Source organism: Oncorhynchus nerka, linkage group LG18 (assembly GCF_034236695.1).
Source record: "Oncorhynchus nerka isolate Pitt River linkage group LG18, Oner_Uvic_2.0, whole genome shotgun sequence".
NCBI classification, from domain to species: domain Eukaryota; kingdom Metazoa; phylum Chordata; class Actinopteri; order Salmoniformes; family Salmonidae; genus Oncorhynchus; species Oncorhynchus nerka.
In genome coordinates, this window is record NC_088413.1 from 49,020,779 (window position 1) to 49,047,103 (window position 26,325).

Below are 26,325 nucleotides of genomic sequence, written 5' to 3' on the forward strand. Positions count from 1 at the left end.
CCCAATGAAGATAGTTACCCTAGAATGTTGGGGGTCCATCGTTTACATAAAGTAATTATGGAAATGTGGTCTGTGCTTTTCTACGTATTGTAGCGCCGCCTTCCATACGGTGAATGGAGTATACACTAGGACGCTTCGTAGCCTCGTGATACATACGACGGAGAGCCAACTGTGTTACCGCAACGGCTCTCCATTTCGCTCGGATGTGTGTATTGCATTACCGTCCACTTTGACCTTAATGTCTCGGTAAAAATACCTAGGAATTAAGCTTTTTTGTTGCTTAGGTTCGCTTGTTCCTCTACATACTATTTGGTTTGATCGACCGTCATTTTCTTCTCGTCATCTGCTGAAAGACGGTGAGTGATTATCTGATATGTTAGTGCTGTAAACCAAGCGACCCAGTTTTTCCTATGTGCTGTGACTGACGGAACGGTGGCGGCCTTGGGCTCTCCTGGAACTGAAGCCTCGCGGATTATGTATTCATGGTCAGGCCATGTATTATAACATTGTAGCTGTTATTACGACCGTGGTTTGAACTATTCAGTATTTTCCAATGATCAAAATATGCATGTTGGCTAGTAAATATGTTCTGTTTGTAATGTAATTGTTTAATTTTAGACAACTAGCTAACGAGACACCGAGTTAACGTTAGCTAATCTGAACAGCGTTAGGAGTTAACTGTTAGATAACGTTAGTTACACTGACAAACATCAGCTTGTTGTAGTCAATTGGCTAAAACTGATATACAGAGATCAACTAGAAAAGCACAATTTTGCCTGTTGGCGTACTTTCTATACAGTCCGCTATGTTTAGATTCCCTCCCACCACACACTTAGCTTGAAGTAGCTAACTAGTATTTAATATACTAGAATTTACTGGCAAAAGCCTTTTAACCGGTCACCAGTTACTTGCTAACAAACGTAACAATCCCTAGCTAACTATTTAGCTAAATGTAGCCAAAAGTGAACTACATTAACGTAACTGACTACAGTACTAAAATAAACAATCCCTAGTTAGCTATTTAGCTAAATATAGCCGAAAGTTAACTACATTAACGTAACTGACTACAGTACTAAAATAAACCATCCCTAGCTAGCTAGTCAATTTAGCTACATATAGCCACAAGTGAACTACATTAACGTATCTGACTACAGTACTAAAATACAGTTTATGGAAGAACAACATCAGATAATAATGTAGCTAACTGGTCAACGTTATGACGTGTCTTCGTGGACAGATGGCTATGCTGATAGAGCTGGGCTAGCTAGCGAGTCAGTAACGGTGGGGGCCTTATCTAAGAGCTAGCAACTGGTACCTTGTTTATGTTTGTTAACTATGCAGTTTAGCTTGTTTGTACCTAACAGTACGGTTTTTATACTGCCATTTTTTTTTAGCTAGCTAGGTTGTCTGTCACAACTGCAACGTCAGTAGTTTGTCAATTACAGTAGCAAAGGTAGCTAACAGTAGCAAGCTAATTTAGTCATGTAGCTAACGTTAGCTGGCCTGCAGTGGCAGTAAAAATGAACCAAGTCATGATCTAACTAGCTAGCTAGATAGGCCTATTTTAAAGAACTGCTGACTATAATAATGATGATCATGTTACTTTAGTGAAGAGATGTCTGCACATAGGCTTAATTAGTGTCTCTATTGTCAGACTGTAAATAATGAAAGGTGGATCAATTCTACTTATCTACAATACTTTTTTGGAATTTCTGCTTGTATCTCAAAGGAAATGGAACCTAGGCCTAAATCCTACACAACAGCTCAATACAACCTCTTGGGTTGCTAGAGTCATAGAAACCTCAAGCACTCTGTCAATTTGTGATTAATCTGTTGATAAGATGATCTGCCCCTAGCCTGTAGCCATCCAGGCTCAAACAAATGAGACAGTTCTGCTGTTAATCAGTGTAGTCCACCCCCCAACTGAAAATATTTGATCTCACTATTGTGTTGAGATGGTACCTCCACTCAACATACAGAAGCCGAAGAACAGGTTTGTGCCCCACTTATTTTCCTGAGAGGAAAAGTCAGTTGTTGTTGTTTAGTTATTTATACCAATTACCTTGTTTCAGCTGTTACACATAAACTAGCTACACACCTTTGTTCTGATTTACCCAACATAATCCCATTGGCAACTGCAAATTTGAGGCAGCCATGATTAAACTAAATGCCTGCTTTCTCTACCCCTCTCTTTCTACCTTCTCTCTCCCATCCCTCCCTCTGTCTCCCTTCCTCCCCCAGGTGAAGGAGGACTTCATGAAACACGGGAGGGAGCATTGATTGGACCTATCAGTGTTTTCGCCATCCAGCGGATGAGTCCCCAGCTCAGCCCACAGCAGTGATTGGGCTAGGTGCCAGATAGGGAGCTGTAGCAGGGGGGTGATCATGGCGGACGTGGACCCAGACACCTTGCTGGAGTGGCTCCAGATGGGCCAGGGAGATGAGAGGGACATGCAGCTGATTGCCCTGGAGCAGCTCTGCATGCTGCTGCTCATGTCTGACAATGTGGACCGCTGCTTCGAGACGTGAGTCACAGACACACCCATTCAACTGTTGTGCTCACAAACATCTCTCAAACATCACAAGCTGTTGTCCTCAACAGTATGACAATGCAGTGCTTATACAAACTGTGTATAATGACAAAACAACTCCTTTTATGTGATTACCGAGTCATGCACAGCTGCTTGTTTACATGTCATTCAAGAGGTACATAAGAGGTCTTCTAATGGGATAAATAAAAGTTTTATAAAAAAATGTTCTCTTCTCCCAGGTGTCCCCCACGCACCTTCCTCCCAGCCTTGTGTAAGATCTTCCTGGACGAGAGCGCTCCGGACAACGTGCTGGAGGTGACGGCCCGCGCCATCACATACTACCTGGACGTGTCGGCTGAATGCACCCGCAGGATCGTTGGCGTGGAGGGGGCTATCAAGGCACTGTGTAACCGCCTGGTGGTGGTGGAGCTCAACAACAGGACCAGCAGAGATCTGGCAGAGCAGTGTGTCAAGGTATGCTTTTTTTATTACGAAAATGCTCCTGACGAAGACTCCGTTAGGGAACATCATACCAGTGTGGAGATCTAGTTTTTGGTTCTACATTATTCAATTATGCCCTTTGCCTTTTTCATTTTGCATGTGATCAACTGGTGGCTTCAGGCTCCCTTTCACTGTTTACGCAAGAGAACGTTCTTTCCCTTTTACCGGAGACGTTTTATTCAAATCAGAAGATGCAAATGAAGCCTTGAATATGCAGGTCATATTTCCTCTATCTGTAGTGTACACAACAAGTATATATGTTTGAGGAGGGGCTTATATTTGTTGTAGAATAATAGAGAACATTGTCACTCTCAAAAGTAGTCGGGTGCTGTATACAGGCCATAGTGAGATTGACCACACACCATAAAATAACGCTGTAAATAATCAATAATGAATGTATTATTTTGATGGCTGAACTTGTGTTTGTGGTGTCATTTGTCAGGTGCTGGAGCTGATCTGTACCAGGGAGTCTGGAGCAGTGTTTGAGGCTGGGGGTCTGAACTGTGTGCTTAGCTTCATCCGGGACAGCGGTCATCTGGTCCATAAGGACACCCTGCACTCCGCCATGGCTGTGGTGTCTCGCCTGTGCAGCAAGATGGAGCCCCAGGACTCCTCTCTGGAGACCTGCGTGGAGTCCCTCTCCAGCCTACTCAAACACGAGGACCACCAGGTGAATAGAACACCCACTCAAGAGTCATTGGTGGGGGGAGGCATCCATACACATTGGTGGTGGATGGATGAGTTTTCCCTTGACCATATAAATACTTTGATGTTCTGGAAAAGTAGTATATAAATCGACTCCATTATCATCGGAAAGAAGCTCAAAGGTCTGGTTGATTCCATTGCTATTGATTTAAAATGCAACCCGTTGATCCACAGGTGTCTGACGGGGCTCTGCGCTGCTTCGCCTCTCTTGCGGACCGCTTCACCCGTCGAGGGGTGGACCCGGCGCCTCTGGCCAAGCACGGGCTGACAGAAGAGCTGCTGTCCCGGATGGCTGCTGCAGGAGGCACGGTCTCCGGCCCCTCCTCCACCAGTAAGCCAGGCCGGACCTCCACTGGGGCCCAACCCACAGTTGCTGATTCCAAACTCAGCAACCAGGTGTCCACCATCGTCAGCCTGCTTTCCACCCTGTGCAGAGGTTCTCCCCTCGTCACTCATGTAAGGACATTTTACAATTGGTCTTGTTTTTTTAAAAATATACACAGTTACAAAACAAAATGGTCCAATATACCCTTTCTGAAATGTAATCTTCAAGGACCATCCCAAATCTCAAAGGCACTACACCCTGAGAGGAGTTTTATTAGAATGCTTTTTAAATGAAGTCCTTAGCCTTGACAAATTATTGCAGTTTGATTTGCTGCCAAATTGGTAGCTGTGTTTGGTGTTGTGTGCCCTCTGGGACACATTTCTGTATTAGTAAGAATTAATAATTTATTCCAAAACAATTTTATTGGCACAATGTTAATGTATGAACTGCAATATCTTAAAAGCTAACGGTAATAACAAACAAACAACCTTCGAAAGGATCCAGTTTCAGAATATTTCAGTAACGAGCCCTGTATTGTAATGAGAGCTATGATGAAGTGAGAATGGCTAGCGTAGGAGAGTAATGGATTGGGGTAATAATTTACAGCTGTGTTTTTGTTTTGCCTCCTCCCTGTGCGTGTGTGTGCGCCTGTGTGTTTCCTGTGTGTGTGTAGGATCTTCTGCGCTCTGCGCTGCCTGACTCAATGGAGAGTGCCCTGCAGGGGGATGAACGCTGTGTTCTGGACACCATGCGTCTGGTGGACCTGCTGCTGGTGCTGCTGTTCGAGGGCCGCAAGGCTCTGCCCAAATCCACCGCTGGCACAACAGGACGCATCCCGGGCCTGCGACGGCTGGACAGCTCTGGGGAGCGCTCCCACCGACAGCTCATCGACTGTATCCGCAGCAAAGACACAGATGCGCTCATCGACGCAATCGACACCGGGGGTGGGTGGATATAGGGTCAAAGGTTATGCACTATAAAGGGAATAGGGCACCATTTGGGAAGCTGACATCCTATGTTTTATTCTTCCTCCTCTTCTTAATAACTAAATGTAAATATCAGGTTGTTTATTGTTCCTGGAGGATGTTGCCGTAGTGATAACCAAAAGATACCTTTGTTATTAACACCATGTGGTGTTTCTGTCTGGAGGCTACAGGGGGTTGTGGCAGAGGAAGCTTGTCCAATCAGGTGGAATGGTGCCCTTTTCCCTCATTCATTTCAGCCTTTTGTTTGTATAATGGTAGATGTATCATGTTTATGATGGCATGCACGCTTTGTCAGTTCCCTGAAATCATTCCCTTGTTTCAGCTTTTGAAGTGAATTTCATGGATGACGTTGGGCAGACTCTTTTGAACTGGGCCTCTGCGTTTGGCACACAGGAAATGGTAAGATGTTAGCTGTTATTTTTAGACTTGAGTCTGTATCCCTCAATCTCTTTACAGGGTAATTGTAATAGTTTACCCTGTACATTATGGTGGCCATTATGCATGGGAACAGAACAGAATGGCTCATTGTGCCCAGGAAATTAAGGACAGTATCTCCTCCCTGTTGAGCTGCAAGAACAAAGCTGTTCACAACCAGGAAGTGCTCAAGGCTCTCAAGGTGTCCATAGCAACAAACAGCAGCATACACATGAATGAATACTGTGTATCCATAATGTGGCCTAATGCAGCCTGACTACTAGGGTTTGGTTTAATAATTGCTTGTTTGTCACCTCGAAACCAGGTCTGTCTTACAAAACACCTTGTATTCATTAGGCTCCAAACAGAAGAAAATAGACTAGGAAGGACTGCGTGGACTAGTTTTAATAAGAAACATTTCTATTTGCTATTTCAAAAATGTTTTTAAGTGTTACTTTGCCTGGACCATGTTGAATAACCCCTGTTTGTTGTGGTTGGTGTCCCAGGTTGAGTTCCTGTGTGAGAGAGGTGCTGATGTCAACAGAGGTCAGAGGTCATCCTCCCTCCATTACGCTGCCTGTTTCGGGCGGCCTCAAGTAGCAAAGGTAGCTATGCTTTCTTTAACCCTCATAGGAAATATCTTTTGATGCTCTGTTTTTGACCAACATCCCTTGACAAAGGCCCAGGAGCCGGAATGTTGGGTGCTGGTTTATGTTGATTTCAATTAATGTAAATAAATCACTGTGCGTGCGCACTCTATCCTTCTCTATATGTTGTTTGGAAATACACTACATGACCAAAAGTATGTGGATTCGTGCTCATCAAGCATCTCATTCCAAATCATGGACATTATTAGGGAGTTGGTCCCCCTTTGCAGCTATAGAGCCTCCAATCTTCTGGGAAGGCTTTCAACTAGATGTTGGAACATTGCTGCGGGGAAGGATTATTAAGGTCGGCACTGATGTTGTGCATTTAGGCCTGGCTCACAGTTCAATTCATCCCAAAGGTGTTCGATGGGGTTGAGGTCAGGGCTTTGTGTAGACCAAGTTCTTTCACACTGATGTCAACAAACCATTTCTGTAATGACCTCGCTTTGGGCATAGGGGCATTGTCATGCTGAAACAGGAAAGGGCCTTCCCCAAACTATTGCCACAAAATTGGAAGCACAGAAGCACAGTCTAGAATGTCATTGTATGCTGTAGCGTTATGGTTTCCCTTCACTGGAACGAAGACCCCAGACCATTAACCCTCCTCCCCCAAACGTTACAGTTTGCACTATGCATTGGGGCAGGTAGTGTTCTCCTGGCATCCGCCAAACCCTGATTCATCAGACTGCCAGAAGGTGAAGCGTGATTCATCACTCCAGAGAACACATTTCCACTGCTCCCGAGTCCAATGGCTGCAAGCTTTACACAACTCCTGCCGACGTCTGGCATTGCGCATGGTGATCTTAGGCTTGTGTGTGGCTGCTCAGCCATGGAAACCAATTTCATGAAGCTCTTGACAAACAGTTATTGTGTTGACATTGCTTCCAGAGGCAGCTTGGAACTCAGTAGTGAGTGTTGCAACCAAGGACAGACAAAAAAACTGTAGCACTCGGTGGTCCCGTTCTGTGAGCTTGTGTGGCCTACCACTTCACGGCTGAGCCGTTGTTGTTCCTAGACGTTTCCACTTCACAATAACGGCACTTACAGTTGACTGGAAATTTGAAGAACTGACTTGTTGGGAAGGTGGCATCTTATGATGGTGCCACGTTGAACATCACTGAGCTCTTCAGTTAGGCCATTCTACTGCCAATGTTTGTCTATGGACATTGCATCGCTGTGTACTCAACGGGTGTGGCTGAAATAGCCAAATCCACAAATTTGAAGGGGGTCCACATACTTTTGTGTAAATAGTGTACAGTTAGACCCTATGCATGTTGCCTTAGTAAACATCGCTGTCTGTCTCTAGACTCTACTGCGACATGGTGCCAACCCTGACCTTCGAGATGAAGATGGGAAAACTCCCCTGGATAAAGCCAGGGAGCGTGGCCACAGTGAGGTTGTAGCCATCCTCCAGTCTCCTGGTGAGTTATAATATATGAACATAATCACACCTTCCAATGATTTTCGAGTTGATTGGTTGATGTTTATTATTGTCCTTGAGGAGGAAATGATTTCGAAGTTACATATACACATAGAAACAACAACGAGCAAACAACAAACCAGTGGTTTAAAGTGCTGAAGTATAAATACTTTAAAGCACTACTTAAGTAGTTTTTTTGGTATTTATATTTTTGACAACTTTTACTTCACTACATTCCTAAATAATAAAATGTACTTTATACTCTATATATTTTCCATGACCCTCAAAAGTACTCGTTACATTTTAAATGCTTAGCAGGGCAAGGGTCCAATTCACATACTTAACAAGAAAAAAAGAAAATCCCTGGTCATCCCTACTGCCTCTGATCTAGTGACTCACTAAACACATGCTTAATTTGTAAATTATGTCAAGTGTTGCCCCTGGCTATCTGCAAATAAAAAAAGAAAATGGTGCCATCTGGTTTGCTTAATATAAAGAATATGAAATGATTTCTACTTTGTTTTGCTTTTGATACTTAAGTATATTTTAGTAATTACATTTACTTTTGATACTTAAGTATATTTAAAACCCAATACTTTTACTCAACTAGTATTTTACTGGGTTACTTTTGCTTGAGTCATTTTCTGTTAAGTTATCTTTACTTTTACTCAAGTATGACATTTGTGAACTTTTTCCACCACCGCAACAAATGGACATAGCAGCTGAGTTATCCGACTGCCAGTAAAACAACTTGGTCATGAGTGACCCATATCATGTTCTTTATCTGAAAACAAGGACAGTGGTTATGTGACAACCTGTTGTGTTCTGTTCTGTAGGAGACTGGATGTGCCCCGTTAACAAAGGAGAGGACAAGAAGAAGAAAGATGCGAACAAGGAGGAGGAGGAGGGCAGCGAACCCAAAGGAGACCCGGAGATGGCCCCAATCTACTTGAAGAGACTGCTACCAGTATTTGCACAAACCTTTCAGCAAACCATGCTACCTTCTATTAGGTGACTTTGAGAATCATTTGACTAATCGACCCACGGTCCATATAAATGTACTGTAACGTTACCAGTGTGTTCTATGCAACATAAAATCATTAGAATGTTACCAATGACTAGGATGATTGACTCAAACGCATGTTATACTTATCCCTCCCACCCACACAAGACACAGTGCTCTTGTTACTGTATGAGTTGTCTAAGCTCATAGATATACACTACCATTCAAAAGTTTGGGGTCACTTAGGAATTTCCTTGTTTTTGAAATAAAAGCAAAAAATGTGTCCATTTAAAATAACATCAAATTGATCAGAAATACCGTGTAAACATTGTTAATGTTGTAAATTACTATTGTAGCTGGAAATGGCAGATTTGATTTTGATCGAATATCTACATATACGTACAGAGGCCATTATCAGTGACCAGCACTCCTGTGTTCCAATGGCACGTTGTTGTGCTAGCTAATTCAAGTTTATCATTTTAAAAGGCTAATTGTTCATTAGAAAACCCTTTTGCAATTATGTTAGCACAGCTGAAAATGGTTATGCTGATTAAAGAAGCATTAAAACTGGCCTTTAGACTAGTTGAGTATTTGGAGCATCAGAATTTGTGGGTTCGATTACAGGCTATGTAGATACTACATAAAAAATCTGCCGTTTCCAGCAATAGTCATTTACAACATTAACAATGTCTACACTGTATTTCTGATCAATTTGATGTTATTTTAAATGGACAAAAAATGTGCTTTAGTTAAAAAACAAGGACATTTCTAAGTGACCCCATACTTTTGAACGGTAGTGTATATAGTACTATTTATATGACTAAGTGCCTGAATGTATTTTCATTTCAATAGGGATATATGCAACGCCATTAACACATGTTCCTCCCCCCCAGGAAAGCTAGCCTGGCTCTGATCAGGAAGATGATCCACTACAGCTGTGAGGTGCTGCTGAAGGAGGTGTGTGACTCTGACACCGGTCACAACCTGCCCACCGTGCTAGTGGAGATCACCGCCACCGTGCTGGATCAGGAGGTAAGGCAATACACGACATCCATCCCTTTGTGTGTGTGTGTTCCACTGTGCTGGATTAGGTGTGTGTGACCCACCACTGTTAACAATGCCATCCAACACTGACCTGATGCCTGTTAAGCTCTCTAGTTGCACCAGGTTTCATCCACAGTGCTTGTGTCTGGAGGCTAAGTTAACTGTGGTGTCTCTCTTCCGCCACAGGATGATGATGACGGTCACCTGCTGGCCCTGCAGATCATCAGAGACCTGGTGGACAAGGGAGGAGACGTCTTCCTGGACCAGCTGGCCAGGCTGGGCGTCATCAACAAGGTGTCCACTCTGGCCGGACCCACTTCAGACGAAGAGAACGAGGAGGAGTCCAAACCAGAGAAGGTGAAATAAGAACACCACATTGCAGTCAGACCAAATATGGAGCTTTCTGATGTCTATGTTAATGAAAAGCACTCTACAAATGTATTATTATATAAATGTATCATTCAAGTCTATCTCTGGATAAGTGTCTGCTTCATGACTAAAATGTAAATGTTTGTCTCTCTTTGTCCTGCCAGGAGGACGAGCCCCAGGAGGAAGCCAAAGAGGTGCAGCAGGGGAAGCCCTACCACTGGCGTGACTGGTCCGTCATCAGAGGTAGGGACTGCCTGTACATCTGGAGCGACGCTGCAGCCCTGGAGCTCTCCAACGGCTCCAACGGATGGTTCCGCTTCATCCTGGACGGCAAGCTGGCCACCATGTATTCCAGCGGCAGCCCCGAGGGAGGCTCCGACAGCTCAGGTAGACCTAGCTACATATCTGGACTGTTATGACTTGAACTTCCCCCAACTAGCTATTTATTCCTCTTCATCTCCTTTGGGACATAAGGCCAGTATGAGCTCCCTCCACTTATGTACATGCAGTTATAAATGAATGAATAACAGTATGATACTGGAGATTTCGCAACCAACATCATGTTCCAATTTGTCTAATGTGCTAATGACGACATCATCATATCCTTGTTTTCCCACCCAGAGAGTCGTAGTGAGTTTCTGGAGAAGCTGCAGCGTGCCCGTAGCCAGGTGAAGCCTGTGACAGCTAGCCAGCCCATCCTGTCTGCCCTGGGTCCCACCAAGCTGACGGTGGGGAACTGGTCCCTGACCTGCCTGAAGGAGGGAGAGATCGCCATCCACAACTCTGACGGGCAGCAGGCCACCATCCTCAAGGAGGACTTGCCCGGCTTCGTGTTCGAGTCCAATAGGGGCACCAAGCATTCGTTCACCGCTGAAACGTCACTAGGTCAGTTGGTTTGGACTTCCGTGCATATAGGTCATAGATTTCGTGTTATATTTCATTCTGTAATTAAGTGTTCGTAAATAATTTAGAAATGCATATTTCTAAATAAGGAAAATGTAAATCAATAGTAAGGATATCCTCAGCTAGAATGAGGGGAGGTGGTGATGGCCAGGGGAAAGCCATCAAGTGCACCAGTTCTTAGTCTGGTTTGCATTCTATGGGGATTGTCTTTCTAATAGTTCCTTTTCTGTTTGTTTTGCGTTGTACAGGGTCAGAGTTTGTTACCGGCTGGACTGGAAAGAGAGGAAGGAAGCTCAAATCCAAATTGGAGAAAACAAAACAAAAGGTGGATGTTTTGTTTTCTAGCAGTGACGTCAGTCTGCTGTTCAGTGTTTTTCAGTATTATTTTTTTCTCTAAAGCCAGCTTCCTTCTCCCTGAATTTAGAAGATAACTTTCTCTTTTAACAGGGACACAGATTGTCTTTTTGCTTTAGACCGCATGACATATTATCCATCTAGTTGTTAAGCCGTCATCATTATTTTAGGTTCTATGATACTGTAGTTACCCTCCAGTCTTTCCTTACCAGTGAGACTAGATCTCCTCCCTGTCTGTTCCTGTGTTTTGCTATGTGGTTGTTTTGCCTACCTTAGTTGAATGCACTGGATCTGTAAGTGTCTCTGGATAAGAGCGTCTGCTAAATGGCTAAAATGTCAAATCTAAATGTAGGTGAAGACTGTGGCCAGAGACCTGTATGAAGACCACTTCAAGGCAGTGGAGAACATGCCCAGGGGGGTGGTGGTCACCCTGAGAAACATCGCCACCCAGCTGGAGTCTGCTTGGGAGCTGCATACCAACAGACAGGTATTAACACAGAAGCACATCAACTCTAACCTCATTTATATCACAATTCGATAACGTTATGCATACCAACAGGTGGGGGTGAGGGATTTGCCTTGGAACACTCGCACAACAGCACTCGGTACTATTTTACAGTGAAATCGCTACAATGATAAGATTGAGTAGATTTTTATTTGACTTACTCTGACATGGAGTTTTTGTTCTCTTGGTTGTTCTGTCTGAAGCTATAGGCGACAGGTTTGATGACACAGTGAAAGTTAAATGTACTGCTTTGTCTGTTGCAGTGTATCGAGGGAGAGAACACATGGCGAGACCTGATGAAAACGGCTCTGGAAAACTTGATTGTGGTTCTCAAGGATGAAAACACCATCTCCCCATATGAAATGTGCAGCAGTGGCCTCGTTCAAGCACTTTTTACAGTCCTTAATAATGTAAGTAGGTTGGGATCGATGGATGGTTGAGGCATTTTGGATGTGTTCTAAATGGTACCCTTTTTCCAATTTAGTACACTACTTTTCACCAGGGCCCTTTGGGCAACAGTAGTGCACTATATAGGAATCCATTTGGTCTGCAGATTTCTCTTCCTTCCTTAGCCTTGTTCTCAACACTGTCTGGGCATCCAACTTCCTCAATGTTGGGGCAATAAAACTTCCTGAATCTGACTATTTTGCGTCGTTAGTCCAACTCCTGCTCAATTCCTGTTTTTCTTTTCTATTTCAGAGTGTGGAACTTGACATGAAACATGATTGTAAACCATTAATGGAAAGGATAAATGTATTTAAAACCGCATTCAGTGAAAACGAAGATGATGAAAGGTAATCTAATCATTTGGACTTCAATATAAATGATTTGTAAAAAAATAAAAAAAATAAAAATAAGTGTTAGTGGCTCATCTCCTGGTTTGTCCCACTTATTCAGCCGACCCGCAGTTGCCTTAATCCGCAAACTACTAGCAGTCCTGGAGTCCATTGAGCGGCTACCTCTGCATCTGTATGACACCCCAGGCTCCACCTATAACCTGCAAGTGAGTCTCTCCTCCAGCCGCACCTCACACTAGTGTTGGTGACCAGTCGTTTGTTTGTTCCAGCTCCCTGTTTATTGCTTAGGGTCAGTAAAATGGATTCGTCATTCTTTGTGTGCGTGTGTTAGATCCTGACGAGGAGGTTGCGTTTCCGTCTGGAGCGTGCCCCCGGGGAGACGGCGCTGATCGACCGCACAGGGCGCATGTTGAAGATGGAGCCCCTGGCCACCGTTGAGTCTCTGGAGCAGTACCTCCTCAAGATGGTACTTCAACCTTGTTTCATCCTCTCATTATCTGCCATTCTGTGTGTTTGAGGGGATCAGTTTGAGCAAGTTGAGGTGCAGAATTGCTAGTCTTGATCACATAATAGAAGTTATTTAGTATGCAAGGTGATTTGAAGATCAGTGATTCTGTGCATTCCGACTGCAATGTAGTCCATCTCAAACATGCACGTAATCTTATCTCTCTCCTCCAGGTGGCCAAGCAGTGGTACGACTTTGACAGATCCTCCTTCATCTTCGTCAGGAAACTGAGAGAAGGACAGACCTTCACATTCAGACACCAGCATGACTTTGACGAGAACGGAATAGTTTACTGGATTGGCACCAATGCAAAGTAAGTCTCCTCCCATTGTCTTTATGTACGAAGACCTGATAATGAGCTTAATGCTTATGAGCCAATGTAAGAAAAACAACCTTGTATTAATCTAGTGTTTCCTTTGTGTCTCCAGGACTGCCTATGAGTGGGTGAACCCAGCGGCCTACGGCCTGGTGGTAGTGACCTCCTCTGAGGGTCGTAACCTGCCCTACGGCCGACTGGAGGACATCCTGAGTCGGGACAGCTCTGCCCTCAACTGCCACACCAACGACGATAAGAACGCGTGGTTCGCCATCGACCTGGGCCTGTGGGTCATCCCCTCGGCCTACACCCTGCGCCATGCCCGTGGCTACGGCCGCTCTGCCCTCAGGAACTGGGTGTTCCAGGTGTCCAAAGACGGCCAGATCTGGATGAGTCTGTACACCCACGTGGATGACTGCAGCCTCAACGAGCCAGGGTAAGTAAGCCTTGTCCCAGACAGAATGGCCCATAGGGCAGGAGACTCTCTCATCAGGAAAAACTCAAGACCCTAAACCTGTAAGTCTGATTCTGACTGTGAGTTTGTGTCCTGTCGAAGGTCCACAGCCACCTGGCCTCTGGACCCTTCGAAAGAGGAGAAGCAGGGCTGGAGACACATCCGCATCAAGCAGATGGGGAAGAATGCCAGTGGGCAGACCCACTACCTGTCTCTGTCAGGCCTGGAGATCTACGGCACCGTCAGCGGCGTGTGTGAGGACCAGCTAGGTAAGAGTCTGCACCTGGGTCCTCTCAAGGTTTCTTCCATCTAGGGAGTTTGTCCTTGCTACTTCTGCTAGCTGTTTGGGGTCTAAGCTCGCACTAGTGCTGTCAAGGAACAGTCAAAACACTTAATGATTTTAACAATGTTGTTGATCCATCCTCACTTTTCTCGTATCACAGCCATTAAACTCTAACCCTTTTAAAGTCACCATTGGCCTGAAATCCCTGAGCGGTTTCCTTCCTCTCCGGCAACTGAGTTCGAAGGGATGCCTGTATCTTTGTAGTGACTGGGTTTATTGATATACCATAAGTGTAATCAATAACTTTACCATGTTCAAAGGGATATTCAATGTCTGCTTTCATTTTACCCATCAAACAGGGAAAGGCTTCCAATTGTTTATCCACTGTAAATTTTCACCATAGGGGATTTTTAGAAACTGTGTTTTGTGTAGGCTTACCCTGGCATGACGTTTTGATAACTATTTAAACCTCTCGGACAAGGTGACTTTTATCAATATATTTGGCTCGATTTACTCAGATTGTAAATGGCTAATTAGCATCAGATTAAACATCATGCACACTCTGCAAGCTCCAGCACATCTATTGCTGACTTTTGCTAACCGGTATTGTCAATTTAACTTGCACAACAGAATTTTTGTGGGGTAAATATAGGCAAATAATATATTTTTTTATTTAACCTTTTATTAACGAGGCAAGTCAGTTAAGAACAAATTCTTATTTACAATGACGGCCAAACCCGGACGACGCTGGGCCAATTGTGCGCCTACACGGTTATCAAAAGCCAGGGTAAGTCTACATGAAACGGCCCTTATTGTAGTGTTTCTTATATCCTCCCATGGGAAAAATGAATGGTGGGAAAACGATTGGAACCATTTCCCTGTTTGACTGCTAGGTTTTATGGGTGTTATGACACACACTGTAGTACTCTGTGGCCTTTGTGGTTGAATCTGATTTCACTGCTCTAGTGAGGGACCTTACAATTGTCTGTATGTGTGGGGTACAGAGATGAGGTAGTTGTTCAAAAATCACTTATGTGATTTGTTAAACACATTTTTACTTGTGAACTTATTTAGGCTTGCCATTAAAAAAAGGGTTTGAATACTTTTTGACACGAGACATTTCAGCTTTTTTATTCATTTGTAAAAAGTTTGAAGATCATAATTCCACTTTGACATAAAGTATAGTGTGTAGGCCAGTGACAACATCTCCATTTTTAAATTCAGTCTGTAAAAATAAAATTTGGATAAAGTTGAGGAGTGTGAATACTTTCTGAAGGCACTGTGTGTATGCGAGGAGCACTCTTTTTGCTGAGGCCGACACTGGTTGTCTACTCAACAAATACTATAAACGCGACATGCAACAATTTAATTGATTTTACTGAGTTAGAGTACGTATAAGGATATCAGTCAATTGATACAAATTCATTAGGCCCTAATCTATGGATTTCACATGACTGGGAATACAGATATGAATCTATTGGTCACAGATATCTTTTAAAAAATAAACACCATTTGCCTCATGTTGCGCGACACATCTATTTTGTATAGAGTTGATCCGATTGTTGATTGTGGCCTGTGGAATGTTGTCCCACTCTGTGCAAAGTTGCTGGATATTGGCGGGAACTGGAACATGCTGTCGTACACGTCAATCCAGAGCATCCCAAACATGCTCAACGGGTGATAACATGTCTGGTGAGAATGCAGGCCATGGAAAACCTGGGATATTTTCAGCTTCCAGGAATTGTGTACAGATTCTTACGACATGGGGTTGTGCATTATAATGCTGAAACATGAGGTGATGGCGGCAGATGAATGGCATGACAATGGGCCTCAGGATCTCGTCATGGTGCATTGAAATTGCTATCAGTAAAATGCAATTGGGTTCGTTGGCTGTAGCTTATGGCTGCCCATACCATAACCCCACCGCCACCACGGGGCACTCTGTTCAGAATGTTGACATCAGCAAACCGCTCATCCACACACCGCCATACATGTGGTCTGCGGTTGTGTGGCCGGTTGGATGTACTGCTAAATTCTCTAAAATGATGTTGGAGGCGGCTTATGGTAGAGAAATGAACATTGAATTCTCTGGCAACAGCTCTGATGGACTTTCCTGCAGTCAGCATGCCAATTGCACGCTCCCTCAACATGAAAAATCTGTGGCATTGTGTGACAGCTGCAAATGTTGCCTTTTATTGTCCCCAGCACAAGGTGGAACTGCGTAATGATCATGCTGTTTTAGTCAGCTTCTTGACATGCCACACCTGTCAGATAGATGGATTATCTTGGAAAGCTGACTAACAGGGATGTAAACACATTTGTGCACAACATTTGAGAGAAATAAGCTTTTTGTATGTGAAACATTTGTGGGATATTTTATTTCCGCTCATGGAACATGGGACCAACACTTGTTGCGTTTTTATATTTTTGTTCAGTGTAGTATGTTTATGAATAATTATTCATTTGATTTGAATGACTCCAAGCAATCTGACCCGTCTCCTTCTCCCTTCCACAGGTAAAGCAGTGAAGGAGGCAGAGGCCAATCTCCGCAGGCAGAGGCGTCTGTTCCGCTCCCAGGTGATGAAGTACATAGTGCCAGGGGCGCGCGTGGTGCGGGGCATCGACTGGAAGTGGAGAGACCAGGATGGCAACCCAGCAGGAGAGGGTACGGTGACGGGGGAGGCCCATAACGGTAAAACTCTACTACAACCTAAGCCCACACCATCTAATATAATGTCCCTGTGTGTGGAACTGAACTCCCACACACACACAGCTTGCATAGAAAGCTTTTGTTTTTCTATGAAAAAAGGAAATATTCTTAAGGGACTTAGTCGACTGACATGATGATGCATGTTTAAACTGCTAAAGCAGGACATAATGCAGAGCTTTATCCCAGAATAAACCCATATGTCACCCATCATCACATGAGGAATCGGGCTGCGTAACTATGGCTATTGAACATAGGATGTGCAAAAACTAGTAACAATGGAGTCATTGATACAAATATGGTAGACCATGTTTTTGTTGTACAAATTGTGAACATCAAGTGCATTTACATGCTTTGAGGAGCCTTTTAGTACATCTTAAAGGGCAATCCACCACTTTTCAACCTCATTTTTGTTATCTCTAGCACAATACCAGTGTCTACATACGTGAAAACGGTGCATTTCTAATTTTTGTTGGGAAAAAATATAGTTTTAAAACGTTCTACCCAATTAAAATGTAAACATTTTAAGTGATTTTCGAACACTGAGATTCACGGTGACGTGGGGGCAATAACATTCCCTCCTTCTGGCCTGAAACTTTTATTCTTACCCTTTGATGTCACAGAAGCATTTTTTAAGGACCTTTTTAACTACAGAGCATCGAAACGTGACATATTCACATATGTAGACACTGGTATGGTGCTGGAAATAATGAATAGGAGGTTGAAAGTGGCGGAATTGCCCTTTAACCCAAATCTCGTTTTTTACTAACTCTCTCGTCTCACTTTTGTATGTTAAATACTGAGGGTCTAGTTGGTCTAAAAGAAATCAACCAACAGTTGTTCATTATGTCCTAATATAATGTTTGCGCTTACATAACATCTGTGCCTTAACCCTGATCAGTAACTTCAGAAACAAGGTCTTTACAAGACATTGTACAGGTGGTCGGTGGCCGGTGCTACTACACAGTTCTAAACGGGACAGTGTTTTCTTTTCATGGCTTTCCCACTAAAGGCTGTTACTTTCCTACTTTCTCTTCTGCTTCTGACCTCCCGCTACAGGCCTATTACTTACTCTTCTCCAATCCAATTGGGAAACAAGGCCATTCTTTGTTAATGAAGAATAAATAATAACCTTCACGAGCACTTTAACTACAGAGCAGTCTAGTGGTTGATCTAAGTCAGTGCTACTGCTCTGCTGTGTGACTAGACTGCATTATATTGGGCTCTTGCTTTTCCGGGCCACATTATTAAATACAAGGGCCTGAAAAGCATCACATGTTACCTATCTCTCTGTATGCCGAACATCTTTTAAAACCACTCATGATCATTTTACGTATTTCACTAAACTTGCAAAACTGTCACTACCATTATACCCTTTTGTTATTAGTTTGCTAATTTGAAGTGCAACCCTCCCCCCTCTCCCCCAACGTACCAGGTAACCTTTTCGTACTTGAAGCTATCTGTTAGATCTCTGGGTAGCCATGTGTTTAAATACTTTTTGACTAATTGTCTCCATCAATCAATTAAGTGCATGTTGATGTCACAATTTGCAGGCACTGAATAGACTCACTCCATTGCAACTATATTTAGATTGACAAAAATATTCTTCAGTTCCTTTTTCTCAGGTGGCTTTTAGCTTCGCATTTGCAAAATTCTACTTTGCTTGTCATTTTCTGTAACTCATGATTTCTATCTGATTGCTTCACCTGGACCAGAGTACTAGACCATACAGTATTGTTAAGACAACCAATATCTCAATTAGACTTGCCATTGATTTAACTATTCAGCAATATGCTAAACATACTATCAGCTTCAGCATAGCTGCATAGAATGGCATGCTGTTGAATTAGTCTGAAGTTGTATACAGCCCACCTGTCATTTGTCATAAACAAAGGTATCTGGTCCAGTGTCAAGCCGTGCTGCTGTCTTGACTTGCTGTCTGCTCTCTGCTGGGTCTCACAACATTCATATCCCTTTCCAGGCTGGATTGATGTCACCTGGGATGCTGGTGGCTCAAACTCTTACCGTATGGGTGCTGAAGGAAAATTTGACCTCAAGCTTGCGCCAGGGTACGACCCTGAGTCTGCGCCATCACCCAAACCTGTCTCATCCACTGTTTCAGGCACAGCGCAGTCCTGGAGCAGCCTGGTGAAAAATAACTGTCCGGACAAGGGCGGCTCCTCCTCGGCTGCAGGGGCCAGCTCTTCAAGCAGGAAGGGCAGTAGCAGCTCGGTGTGTAGCGTGGCCAGCAGCAGCGATATCAGTCTCAGCTCCACCAAGGTAGAGCGCCGGGCCGAGAGCCTGCTGGGGGGGGTCCTAGGGGTCAGTGGTGGCACCATCGGGGCAGAAGGCCAAGAGCCCATTGTGGTACTGTCATCCGAGGCTGGATGCGTGTCCAGCACGTTAACTGCTGAGGGCGGCGAGCGGAAAGCGGGCGCGGACAGGCAAGAGGCTGTAGATGCCACGTCCATCTCCATGGCACTAGTCAGCGTCAGCTCGCCTGACGTCAGCTCGGTGTCCGAGTCCTCCAGTAAGGAGACGGCTTCCCAGAGGCCTCTATGTTCTGCGGCCAGCGCCCGTCTGTCCGTTAGCTCTCTGCTGGCAGCCAGCGCTCCCATGAGCTCCAGCGCCAGCGTGCCCAACCTGTCGTCACGGGAGGCCAGCCTCATGGAATCGTTTGTGAGGAGGGCTCCCAACATGTCCCGCACCAATGCCACCAACAACATGAACCTGAGTCGCAGCAGCAGCGACAACAACACCAACACACTGGGACGAAATGTCATGAGCACTGCAAGTGAGTATTCAGCCTCTACTGTCTGCAGGCCAGGAATGCATGGGATACACAGCCCTCAGCCTTCAGTTCTCCTCAGCCTTCAGTGCACATAAAGGGACCACTGTCCAGCTGGCTATGATTGGCATGACTTGTAGAAGGAGCCTTCTAACTTCGGTTTGAGATTTGGTCACACTTTTACATAAAATTGGAGTTTAGCTTCAGCTAGTACAATAATAAATTATAAAATGTTTACAACCTGGAGTAGTTGTCAATTTTACATTGCAAGGACACGTGTAATGTTTGAACAAGTACTGTGAATGCACACGTCGCAAAAATATGCTAAATGTTTTACGTTGTGCTCAATATTGATAATTTGATTGCTAATCTGATCACCACACAAAGGGAAGGATCAAAACAGTCACTCATCTAGACAAGAATAACTACTGGCTTCACATATAAGAGTGGTGGTGTTGCTTTTGTGCTGATGTGTTTTTGTTGTCTTTGCTCTAATATTAAGCTATTTCGTTAAACCAAGGAGAATCTAACGGGCTTTTTTTTTTTACTTTGCTGACAGTGCATTACTAAAATGTATTTCATTTCCATTTTTTTGTCATCCTTAAATAGAGCTATAGAAATAGTGAGCAGTGGATCATTTTATAATGTTGACATTTTATTTACTCAACATGACTTCCAGTGGTCAGAAGATGCTGACTGAGGCTTGAATGTGACAAGCATGTGTAGTGGTAGAAGAACAACCAGCATGTGTAGTGGTAGAAGAACAACCAGCATGTGTAGTGGTAGAAGAACAACCAGCATTGTTTGAACTGGAACCAGTCAAAAATAATACCTGCTTCTTTTTCTGTTTGGGAACTAATCGCATTTTTGGTTTTTGTTTGTTTGCAGCTTCTCCTCTCATGGGTGCACAGAGCTTTCCTAACCTCACAACCACTGGCACCACCTCAACTGTTACAATGTCCACATCCATAGTAACCAGCAGCAATAATGTAGCCACGGCAACCACAGGTTTGTCGGTTGGCCAGTTGCTCAGTAACACTCTGACCACCAGCCTGACCTCTACGTCTAGTGAGAGCGACACTGGTCAGGAAGCTGAGTTTTCCCTCTATGGTAGGCTATACTAGACTTACTATTATTATTATTCCTATGTTATATACATATTATAAATCTATTTTCTCCTCCTAAACTACTCCTCAGCTTCTTCAACATTTAACGTGTTTCTACTGCCTAACATCCATGTTAACGTTTGACACATCTTGACTCCTCATACATTTGGCTAGCACTTTCTCGGGGAAGTGCACGATGATCAGAGTTGTTTCTAGTGAGACCTCACACTTGAGTCCTCTCCCTGCAGACTTCCTGGACAGTTGTCGCGCTAACACGCTATTGGCCGAGTTAGATGATGAAGAGGATCTGCCTGAGCCAGATGATGATGATGATGAGAACGAGGATGACAATCAGGAAGACCAAGAGTATGAGGAAGTTTTGGTACGGTCCAGGGTAAACCTTGGTTTCCACATTCATTTTAATAGGGTAAAATTTGTTGCAGTTTCTCTTCATATAGTGTACTTGTCGATTTGCATGCTTGTACTCCCTTTTTAAAAATAGTTGCCTGAACCTCCCTTAAGTTTGTCTGTAAATTCTGTGGATTGTGACGTGTGAGATTTGTTAATGTATGCAATTTTTGTTAGTGTTTTGTTTTTATAAATGTTTCTTTGTCCTGTAGATGTCTAATATTGGTGTTGCATGTTTGTGTTGGGTGTAGTACCTTGTCTACCACTCCCAAAGAGCTGATGGTGGTTGTTCATGTCCTGTTTTAACAGGAAGAGGAAGAGTATGAAACCAAAGGGGGTCGGCGTAGAACCTGGGACGATGACTTTGTCCTCAAACGCCAGTTCTCTGCTTTAGTCCCGGCGTTCGACCCCAGACCAGGCCGGACCAACGTCCAGCAGACCACCGACCTGGAGATCCCTCCCCCAGGTAAACACACGACACCAACAGTATTCAGTTCAATATGTATGACTGTGGATAGACTTGGTTTTGTACATGATTACTAGACGAATGGCAAGTCTTTCACACATCCTTCAGTTGAACTCTATAGAGCACAGTGGTGAGCTTTTTCTTGTCCTTACAGGTACACCTCGCTCTGAAGTCCAGGAGGAGGTTGAGTGTCCCCCCTCCCCCCACCTTGCCCTCATCCTCAAAGTGGCAGGGCTTGGAACCACCCGAGAAGTTGAACTACCTCTCTCCAACTACAAGGGTACTATATTTTACTATGTCCAGAAGCTCCTGCAGCTCTCCTGCAGCGGGAGCGTCAAGTCCGATAAACTGCGCCGGATCTGGGAACCCACATATACGTAAGTCTGAACGGTTGTTGTTTTAGCTTTTCCTCGTGATTCTGTGGTGAAACCTAATCTAAAAATAGCCTGCCTTCATGATGTTTTGACTTTCTGTGTTGCAGGATAATGTACAGAGAAATGAAGGATTCGGACAAAGAGAAGGAAAGTAGAAAGATGGTAATTGACAGGTTTCACATCCCCCTCAGTCCTTCTAAACTGCCCATTTTTAAAATCTTGGCTGTGAATTTCTGTGGCTGTTCTCAAATGTGTAGCTAAATGTTCCTCCTGGACAGCTAGACAGCCATACCTCACTAACCTTTTAAAGACGCAAGGAGACTGTGACTGAAAACCCTATTAGTCATAATGTAACTAGAGTAACTGCACCGGCCTCGTTAGTGGTTAAACCAATCTACTGTAATGCATGTCTATTTGCCTTGAGACTTTACAATCAGGAAAGACCAACATTTGGTTCTTCCTGTTGTAGGGTTGCTGGTCTGTAGAGCATGTGGAGCAATACCTTGGCACTGATGAATTACCAAAGAATGACTTGATAACCTACATGCAGAAGAATGCAGACTCCTCTTTCCTGCGCCACTGGAAATTAACCGGCACTAATAAAAGTATTAGGAAAAACAGAAATTGTTCTCAGCTCATAGCTGCATACAAGGTATAGAACGACATCAAGATGTTGCTTAAATATCTGTCTATCTTCTCTTTTGATATCCTTTTCATTCTTGCTTGACTGTCACTTGTGTTAGACAGTTGTCGCTGTTTTCTTTAGCTAAATGGCTTGTGGCTGTTCTGTAAATAATGCATTACCATGATTTCCATAGACGTCAGTGTTGTGAATCTGTTCCGTTTCATTATTTTGTCATACGAGAATGCAGTAATTGTACAGTAAAATAGCCTTGTCCAGTTTTATGCTACTGTCTTCATTGTTAATCAGTGAGTTAGTATAGTCAGGGAGCTGAAGGAAACATCTGGTTTTAAACCACGGTCCATATGATTGCTTGCAGGACTTCTGTGAGCATGGATGTAGGTCAGGGGCCTGAGCCCTGGGTCTCTGGGTGTCATGCAGACCTGTGACATTCTGAGTGTGGCCAGGGAGCAGGCCCAGGCCAAGGCTGGCTCCAGTCAGAGCGCCTGTGGAGTGGAGGACGTGCTCCAGCTACTCCGCATTTTATTCATCATCGGGGGAGACCCCCACGCCCACGCACGCACTTTCCAGGAAGGTACGGATACACCTCGGAATACTCACTACCAGGAAGTTATGGCTACACCCCTTCGTACCACCACAGACCCCCCCCCCCTGTTTGTGTTCTTAATGACACATGTTGTTAATCTACTGTGTTATGACTAGATGTGGATGACCTCCAATTCAATGCATCGCCTGAGGAATTCACCAGCAAGAAGGTCACAACAAAGATTCTCCAGCAGATAGAGGAGCCTCTGGCCCTGGCCAGTGGGGCCCTCCCAGAGTGGTGTGAGCAGCTTACCAGCAAGTGTCCTTTCCTCATCCCCTTCGAGACCCGGCAGCTGTACTTCACCTGCACTGCGTTTGGAGCCTCCAGGTTAGTGCTACTTGACATGTAACAAAAATGTGTGTCTATCGCGCTCTGTATTCTCCTGAAGATGGTGCATGGTCTTGTACTGCATTGAATAACGAACATTATGTTCCCTGACATATTACAGGGCCTAATTTAATTATTTGAGTGCTGTCCATTTCATTCACCTTATTCTATACTGACCCTGTATGTGCCTGTGTGTCCTCAAGGGCAATAGTGTGGCTGCAGAACCGGCGGGAGGCCACCATGGAGCGCTCACGGCCCTCCACCACGGTGCGGAGAGACGACCCTGGGGAGTTCAGGGTGGGCCGGCTCAAACACGAGAGGATCAAGGTCCCCCGCGGAGACCAGATGATGGAGTGGGCTGAGAGTGTCATGCAGATCCACGCCGACAGGAAGTCTGTTCTGGAGGTAAAACACCACGCCAGATTACACCAGATTTAAGCACATACATTTTACTCCTGGCCTATAAAGCACGCTCAATGGAGGATCTGTGTGAAGGGATTATTGGTTGTCATTGGTTGCCATGAATAAGTGGTCCACATAATGCTATGTGGTGTGAAATAAGTCCTCATTCATACTCAACAATTTTGTAAGCTTACTGTACATGTTTTTTTTGTTGTTTTTTTTTACAGCTTGGTGATGTCTTCCCCGATTTAAATGGCATGGCTATGAAAGTTTGTAGTGACTGACCAATATGTCTCTCTTCCCAGGTTGAGTTCCAGGGGGAGGAGGGCACAGGCCTCGGCCCCACCCTGGAGTTCTATGCTCTGGTGGCAGCTGAGTTCCAGAGGACTTCCCTGGGTATCTGGCTCTGTGATGACGACTTCCCAGACGATGAGTCTCGCCAGGCAAGTGCCGCTTTACGGTCACATGAAAACGTAGACCTAAACAGTAATATTATCCATGCAATTACATGTTCTCATTTTCCTTAAAAACAACATACTGTATATTTAGATGTTATGAACCATGTCAGTGTCACTTGAATATTTTTTGGGATTAACTGTGTGTTGTACTATCAGGTGGATCTGGGTGGGGGTCTGAAACCTCCAGGCTACTACGTCCAGCGCTCCTGTGGCCTGTTCCCAGCCCCATTCCCCCAGGACAGTGACGAGCTGGAACGCCTCAGCAAACTCTTCTTCTTCCTCGGTGTCTTCCTGGCCAAGTGCATCCAGGACAACCGCCTGGTGGACCTGCCCATTTCACGACCCTTCTTCAAGTTGCTCTGTATGGGTGACATTAAGAGCAACATGTCCAAGCTGCTCTATGCGTCCCGCGGGGGTCCTCTACTCCTTGATCCCACCGAGCAGCACCGTCACTTCTCAGAGATCCAGTCGGAGGCGTCCACCGAGGAGAGCCAGGACACCTATTCCATCGGCAGCTTTGACGAGGACTCCAAGTCCGAGTTCATCCTGGACCCCCCTAAACCCAAGCCCCCGGCCTGGTACCACGGCATCCTGACCTGGGAGGACTTTGAACTGGTCAACCCCCACCGGGCCAAGTTCCTGAAGGAGATGAAGGAGCTGGCGGTGAAGAGGAGGCTGATCCTGGGGAACAAGAGTCTGTCTGAGGATGAGAAGAACACTAGGCTGCAGGACCTCATGCTGAAGAACCCCATGGGCTCTGGACCACCACTTAGTGTAGAGGACCTGGGGTGAGCACAGCACCCACCACCACTCATTACTGAGAGCGTTTTTTAAAATTCAGTGGATAATTTCCTGAATTGGAATGGCATTTTTGCTAATTACTTTGTTTTGTAGGCGACGTATAATCACTTGTGGTACATTTTTTAAATTTGCTCACCTTTTCAGTTTCCAATTATACTGATTCATTATTTGATCCTTGACCGGTATATCGTTGTCATTCAACATGGCTAATTTTGAGTCCCTTTTCTCCCAGATTGAATTTCCAGTTCTGCCCCTCATCCAAAGTGCATGGGTTCTCAGCAGTGGACCTGAAGCCCAATGGAAATGACGAGGTAGGTAGAGAACTGCACCGCTATTGGCCGTACCCTGAGTTTTACTGGTTAGATGAGTGGTGTCTAAATCTGTCCTCTGCCCCTCTGTTAATCCTTCCAGATGGTGACCATGGAGAATGCTGAGGAGTATGTGGAGCTCATGTTTGACTTCTCTATGCACACTGGCATCCAGAAACAAATGGAGGCTTTCAGAGGTATGCCTATTGAAACAACACACGGATTAGTGTTAGTAATCACATAGAAAAAAATGTTTGCACACTACATTTTGAATGAAATGAACTTTACTTTTCTCAGAGGGTTTTAACCGAGTGTTCCCCATGGAGAAGCTGAGCTCCTTCAGTCACAAGGAGGTGCAGATGATCCTCTGTGGAAACCAGTCTCCTTCCTGGACATCTGAGGACGTCATGAACTACACAGAGCCTAAGCTGGGCTACACTCGGGACAGGTATGATGGCCCTCGTATCTATAGCTTGTAGACTAGATCATTTACTCTGGCCAGCTTGAAAAAAGTTTGTTAGATCTCCTTGTAATCCTGTGTTGGTCGTGATTTAAAAGGGGTTCAAATGACAAGAACTGAAATGGTGAAGTCACTTAGTTCCTAGAGGAACATGAGAACTTGTACTGCTGCACCAGTACATCAACTAACAGCTTGTTGTTTTCATATTTTGCTGGAGAGATCTTTTTAACTGTTGTATCTGTTCTCGTCCTCTCCACAGTCCTGGGTTCCTGCGTTTTGTGCGGGTGCTGTGTGGCATGTCATCTGACGAGAGGAAAGCCTTCCTCCAGTTCACCACAGGATGCTCCACTCTGCCCCCTGGTGGTCTGGCCAACTTGCACCCACGCCTCACCATCGTTCGGAAGGTAAGGCTCTCCATGAGGCCAATCA

At 44.6% G+C, this 26,325-nt stretch overlaps 1 protein-coding gene across 1 annotated transcript in view; it reads left to right on the forward strand.

Annotated features, from left to right (window-relative positions):
* The first annotated feature begins 126 nt into the window (after positions 1 to 126).
* hectd1 (HECT domain containing 1) overlaps positions 127 to 26,325 on the forward strand; it is a 27,509-nt gene continuing 1,310 nt past the window's right edge. The window contains 41 exon segments of the mRNA XM_029687765.2: positions 127 to 356; positions 2,242 to 2,525; positions 2,771 to 3,005; positions 3,475 to 3,702; positions 3,912 to 4,193; positions 4,736 to 5,006; positions 5,371 to 5,447; positions 5,969 to 6,067; positions 7,416 to 7,530; positions 8,366 to 8,540; positions 9,426 to 9,564; positions 9,763 to 9,933; positions 10,110 to 10,332; positions 10,567 to 10,830; positions 11,097 to 11,173; positions 11,555 to 11,689; positions 11,971 to 12,117; positions 12,407 to 12,501; positions 12,605 to 12,710; positions 12,836 to 12,970; positions 13,183 to 13,322; positions 13,438 to 13,761; positions 13,882 to 14,048; positions 16,578 to 16,754; positions 18,751 to 19,563; positions 20,446 to 20,667; positions 20,912 to 21,045; positions 21,381 to 21,537; positions 21,692 to 21,914; positions 22,019 to 22,073; positions 22,381 to 22,563; positions 22,913 to 22,939; positions 22,942 to 23,128; positions 23,257 to 23,467; positions 23,671 to 23,872; positions 24,175 to 24,312; positions 24,484 to 25,115; positions 25,361 to 25,439; positions 25,540 to 25,633; positions 25,734 to 25,884; positions 26,156 to 26,300. Of these exon segments, the coding sequence (XP_029543625.2) occupies positions 2,386 to 2,525; positions 2,771 to 3,005; positions 3,475 to 3,702; positions 3,912 to 4,193; positions 4,736 to 5,006; positions 5,371 to 5,447; positions 5,969 to 6,067; positions 7,416 to 7,530; positions 8,366 to 8,540; positions 9,426 to 9,564; positions 9,763 to 9,933; positions 10,110 to 10,332; positions 10,567 to 10,830; positions 11,097 to 11,173; positions 11,555 to 11,689; positions 11,971 to 12,117; positions 12,407 to 12,501; positions 12,605 to 12,710; positions 12,836 to 12,970; positions 13,183 to 13,322; positions 13,438 to 13,761; positions 13,882 to 14,048; positions 16,578 to 16,754; positions 18,751 to 19,563; positions 20,446 to 20,667; positions 20,912 to 21,045; positions 21,381 to 21,537; positions 21,692 to 21,914; positions 22,019 to 22,073; positions 22,381 to 22,563; positions 22,913 to 22,939; positions 22,942 to 23,128; positions 23,257 to 23,467; positions 23,671 to 23,872; positions 24,175 to 24,312; positions 24,484 to 25,115; positions 25,361 to 25,439; positions 25,540 to 25,633; positions 25,734 to 25,884; positions 26,156 to 26,300 (7,575 nt within the window). The 5' untranslated portion in view covers positions 127 to 356; positions 2,242 to 2,385.